The following is a 6,000-nucleotide window of genomic DNA, read 5'->3' as shown; positions in this document are numbered from 1 at the left end:
CAAAAAGAAAAGGCATTTGATAAAAGACGGCGGGAGCAGCCGCTCTATTTGCTGCACAGATTTGGAGGTGAATTATGTTTTTTCATAGTTAACATTTTTAACTGAATAAACATATTGTAACCGCTGTTGAGAGCTCAATGAAAACACACACAAGGTCGGATAGCCAGAACATTCACACTTTAATGAACACACAGGTCTTTTCATTCGGACAGATAGCCTTTTCGCTCACGGTTCGCTCTCTTCTCTGCCGCTAAGCCTCATGGGAAAAACACATAACAACATAACAGCACCCTTTAACCGCTACAATATATAAAAATGACCTTTACATATAGTAATAAACATTTCCACATATCACCTCCGATGTCCACAGGACTCTCAGTTGCGCCATGTCAACTGTTTGGGATTCCCCTCCGTGCTTATGTCACCGCGCTTTCTGATTGGCTACCTGTCACATTCAACAGGCTGCGTTTTCGCTCCCAGTCAGGAAAAACCCCAGGCTGCGATTATTGGGCCAAGACAATGTTGAATATGCTCGATTTTATATTGGGCATATTCAGCACACAACCACATAACACACAACACACTGCAGGAGGTTGTAAAATTGTCGTAAAGGGAAAATCGTCGCAAAAAAAAAAAAAAATGTTTTAGCGGGAACATAAACATGCAGAAGCATTATCTGACGGTGCCCGCCCCCACCCGAGCCGCAGCAAAATTGCCAAGTCTTGACCGTCTGCGGTAATAAAAAGGTTGGGCACCACTGCTTTAGCTCACTACAAAATAGAAGAGATTTATGTTGTTTCCAAATATTAGATTAATAGCTTCAATGTGTGCAATTTCAAACAAATAGCATTTATACAGAAACTTGTAAGTAGTGATATGAAAATGCCCAAGTATAACAAGCTTACTTCAACTTCACAGATTGTCTTCTGTGTAGCTATTGCTTTTTCCCAATCTAATATAACCTCCATGTAAGATACTAATGTAAGGTAGTTCTCATCTATATTTCAGAATACTTCAACTACACCCAGTGTCTTCAGTAAATGAGTCAGTAAATGCCACTGATGTTGATGCTTTATATATAAATTAAATAAAATATATATTTTATAGGATAAATATCATTGAGCAAATTCTCAATAGGCAGCTGTTAATCAGTGCAGTAAAAAGTGTCCGTTTCTTCGCAGGGCGAGGAAGCTGAAGGAGACATTGGTCACAATTCAACAGCTTGATAAGAACATGAGCAACCTGCGAACATGGCTGTCCTGCATTGAGGCAGAGCTGACCAAGCCCGTGGTCTACAACATGTGCCACAGTGAGGAGATCCACAAGAAGCTTGCTGAGCAGCAGGTGGGGAAAGAAGAGGTGTACCATGACCTTTAAATGACCTTTCAGGTGTGTCAACAATACATACCTTTCTTACCCCAAATAGAATGACGGTAAGAAAGGTGCAATCACATGTCAGAAAGTTATTTGAAGTCTACAGTTATTGTTCTGACTTGAACTGATGTAGTAGATGTTGTCAAAAGAAACAGCTTTGTGAAATAAGAAAAGTGCCAGCAGTTGGAGCCTCCTGAGTATAGACTTTATTGAGCAGCTTTTAGAATATCTAGCAAAACGTTCTATAAAAGGAAACTTTTTCATGTTCTCGAAAAAAGGTTAAAGGGTGGGAATACTTTTTCACAGTTCTGGAATAAGTCTTCCAGGCAAGCACTTCAGAGAAAAAACATATGCTCATCAAATGCGCTAAAGCAGATTCTCTTTAGTCTCAGAAGCAAAATGGTCCCAAGACCAATAGGTTTATATTGGTCATTTCCAATATAAACCTAGCCTTTCAGCTATCAATAAACCACCATAAGACCGGTGTGCACGGTGTCATCTGGACACGTCGTAATTAGGTTAGTCAGGCCAAATAGATTCCCTAATGAGAATTAATTCTTAAATATCCCCAGTATCCTGTTGTGAGGTATAAATGTGTTATCTTGTGACTGTTAATTTAATAAATGTTCCTAATTTCCTCAGATGAGGACAATATAAATCCAGAAAGGGTTTAAGAGGAAGACTAAACTAAAGTGGAGTTTCATACTGCACAGTGGCACAGTTGGTAGTACTGGTGCCTTGCAGCAAGAAGGTCCGGGGTCAATTACCGGTCTTTCTCATGGAGTCTGCATTTTCTCACTGTGCATGCGTGGGTTCTTTCCAGGTACTCCGGCTTCTTCCCACAGTCCAAAAACATGATTTCTAGGTTGATTGGTCCCACTAAATTCTATATAGAGAGACATGCTTAATTGTTTGTCCTGTCTGTCTCTGTGTTGCACTCCGATGGACTGGCAACCCGTTCAGGATGACTCCACCTCTTGCTCATTGACTGGGGGACTGGGTTCACCAGACTCCTGGTTCAGACTCCTGGTAAACCCCTGGTCAATAGGAACCTGGTGGGTTCTTGTGAAGTCGTGAGCACCCCTCACAAATGATATGGAAATGGATATCATAATATGATTGATAGCAACATATTCAGAGAGTTTTAATCAAATTAAAATCAGCAGAATCAAATGGCCTGATGCCAATCTGAATATAGTTACAATCTGGAAGTAAATAATATGGTCTTGGACCTGACATGGATGGCAGAGTCTGGTGTGGATAAACTGGACTGGCCTGCACAGAGTCGTGACCTCAATCCGATAAAACACCTTTGGGATGAATTAGAAAGGAGACTGAGAGCCAGGCCTCCTAGTCCAACATCAGTATGTGACCTCAGAAATGTGCTTCTGGAAGAATGGTCAAAAATCCACTTAAAGTGGACCAAGGTTTAGGTCCACTCCTAAACTCTTGTGGACAGCCTTCCCACAAGAGTTGAAGTGGTTCTATCTGCAAAGAGTGGACCAACGTCATACTGAACCCTATGGATTAGGAATGGGATGTCACTTAAGCTCATATGTGAGTCAAGGCAGGGGAGCCAATACTTTTGGCTGTACACTGTATTTCAATAGTAGGAAACAGATTTAAACACAGTTGTGTTAGACATGATGATCAAAGATTACACACATGAGCCAACCGATCTAATGACAATCTGTGTCACTTTGACCAGCGGAGGCTCTGCATTTAGGAAGGAGGCAAGGCAACAAAATGCAATCGAGGTATCTTTATTTGGAGTTGCAGGTCACATTTACACCAACACCCATTTCACAGTGAGACAAAGAAGCTGCCTTTTATACTTTGGGCAATTCCAACACTCATACCAGGTAAAGGGGTGATAAAACAAAACAAGAAATAATTATTTACATAAACCTAACACAAAACAATAAATTGTACCAATAAATACACTGTCTGGCCAAAAAAAAAGTCGCCACTAAGCAAATACAGTAGGTACAAGCCTCCTATTGGATAAGTACTGCATAGGCAATTATCTTTCAGCTGGCAACAAGTTATTTAACCCCAGCTGATGCAATGAGTAACTCCTCATTTCTTAAACAACCATGGCAAAAGACACATCCTGTGGTCGTGGAAAAGACGTTAGTCTGTTTAAGAAGGGTCAAATCATTGGCATGCATCAAGCAGAGAAAACATCTAAGGAGATTGCAGAAACTACTAGAATTGGGTTAAGAACTGTCCAACGCATCATTAAAAACTGGAAGGATGGTGGGGAACCATCGTCTTCCAGGAAGAAATGTGGTCGGAAAAAAATCCTGAATGATCGTGATCGGCGATTACTTAAACGTTTGGTCAAATCAAATCGAAGAAAAACAACAGCAGAACTCAGGAGTATGTTTAATTGTGAACGCAAAAGCATTTCCACACGCACAATGCGAAGGGAACTCAAGGGGTTGGGATTGAACAGCTGTGTAACCGTAAGAAAACCTCTAATCAGTAAGGCTAACCAGAAAAAAAGGCTTCAGTTTGCTAGGGAGCATAACGATTGGACTCTGGAGGAATGGAAGAGGGTCATGTGGTCTGATGAGTCCAGATTTACCCTGTTCCAGAGTGATGGGCGCATCAGGGTAAGAAGAGAGGCAGGTGAAGTGATGCACCCATCATGCCTAGTGCCTACTGTACAAGCCTGTGGGGGCAGTGCTATGATCTGGGGTTGCTGCAGTTGGTCAGGTCTAGGTTCAGCAAAATTGTGTGCCCAAAGAATGAGGTCAGCTGACTACCTGAATATACTGAATGACCTGGTTATTCCATCAATGGATTTTGTCTTCCCAAATGGAACGGGCATATTCCAAGATGACAATGCCAGGATTCATCGGGCTCACATTGTGAAAGAGTGGTTCAGGGAGCATGAGACATCTTTTTCACACATGGATTGGCCACCACAGAGTCCAGACCTTAACCCCATTGAGAATCTTTGGGATGTGCTGGAGAAGGCTTTGCGCAGTGGTCAGACTCTCCCATCATCAATACAAGATCTTGGTGAAAGATTAATGCAACACTGGATGGAAATAAATCTTGTGACACTGCAGAAGCTTATTGAAACAATGCCACAGCGAATGCGGGCTGTAACCAAAGCTAAAGGCGGTCCAACAAAATATTAGAGTGTGACCATTTTTTGGTGGCGACTTTTTTTTTGGCCAGGCAGTGTATTTACATGCATGCAAATCAATAGAAGTAAACTAATCTAAGGTAAATCAAAAAATAAATTCAACTTAATATAACTTCTCAGAGCAGGGTCGCTGCCAGGAATCTTGGGCCCCCTGACAAAAAATTTGATTGGGCCCCCCCCCCTACGCAGCTGCTGTTACAATTTTTTGAGTCTTTTGACCCATAAAAAGCGTCACAATTTTAAAGGCTTGCAACTTGCTTTCTTTGGTTCAGTACCGATACTAGCACAATATTTACTGCTCATGAATTTTACATCCAACAGTCTGCATACAGTATACAAGTAGGTTGCTTAATTCTTTTCTATTAGTTTTAGATTACTGAAATATCTCTCCCCATGAGCAGCAGTCAAAAGCAATGTGCAAAATACACAGAAAGCAATCCAGACTTTTCAAGAAATGTGCATTTATTCAAGCAGCAGTATATAACTTTAATAAAAAAATATGTTTTCTCCATATTTGTTAAAGCTGTCACCATGTTGTGACAGTTTGTTATGAGACAGATAACCTGTGAAAAGATCAATCTCTTCCACCTGCTCCCTGAACTACTATTACTGGTAATGCAACGTTCCAGTCAAAACAACCAATCAGAACCAGGAGGAGGGTCTTAGTGCTGTCAATCAACCTCATTCACTCACTGCTAAATGTGCCAATAGCAGAGAAACAACTTATAATTACAGGAAAAATGTTTATCTGCAGATAATCTGCAGAGTGATCATCTACAACAGGCTGCACTAGCTACAGCATAGCACAAAGCAAGAGGAGGGAGGATGAGCAGCCACATGAGACTGTAATTGACAACACTAAAACTCTCCTTCACTGACTGGTCGTTTCTAGAGAGCACTGGGAGAAAGCAGAGGAAATAGATTTTTCACAAATTGTCTCTCATGCTATACTGTCACAACATAACGACAGTTTTAACAAATATGTGATATTTCTTTTTTTTTATGAAAGTTACGTACTGCAGCTTTAATTTCACTTAGGAGAGGCTGGTCAGGAGGGACATGGGTTAGAGCTGCTGCTGACTGACTCCTCTGTTAAGTGTGGTAAAAGGTAAAAGGGACAAGTTAAATATATTAATATGTTGATAATTTTTTCCTTAATTCATTAAATCCTAGTGAAAAGGAGGCAAACAGTAGTCTGTAGCTAAGCTAATTATGCTAAATGGTTGATAATCTCACACAGTCTACAGTCTAAAACTGGGTTACAAATTGACACTCTTGTCTTTCTCTCTCCCTCTCTCTATTTTTTTGAAAACCTTATTTTATCATTTTTCTTAGCAACATAATAAGCGCCACAATCGTTCTTGTCTTCTACTGACTGCTGCATAACACCATGACCATCAAGTGCACCAAGCAGGAACGAACCATTTCATGCAGATCCAGGGGGGTGTTTAGGGCAAATATGGATG

General features: G+C 40.8%; 1 protein-coding gene across 1 annotated transcript in view; it reads left to right on the top strand.

Annotated features, from left to right (window-relative positions):
• The first annotated feature begins 1,185 nt into the window (after nucleotides 1-1,185).
• Nucleotides 1,186-6,000, top strand: part of LOC116709554 (nesprin-2) — a 49,684-nt gene continuing 44,869 nt past the window's right edge. Inside the window, exon 1 of the mRNA XM_032548171.1 lies at nucleotides 1,186-1,344. Coding sequence (XP_032404062.1) covers nucleotides 1,234-1,344 — 111 coding nt within the window. The 5' untranslated portion in view covers nucleotides 1,186-1,233. The remainder of the gene's footprint in view (nucleotides 1,345-6,000) is intronic.

Source organism: Xiphophorus hellerii, chromosome 19 (assembly GCF_003331165.1).
Source record: "Xiphophorus hellerii strain 12219 chromosome 19, Xiphophorus_hellerii-4.1, whole genome shotgun sequence".
NCBI lineage: Eukaryota > Metazoa > Chordata > Actinopteri > Cyprinodontiformes > Poeciliidae > Xiphophorus > Xiphophorus hellerii.
Note: the sequence above shows the minus strand (reverse complement) of the source record. Positions and strands in the feature narration are given on the sequence as shown.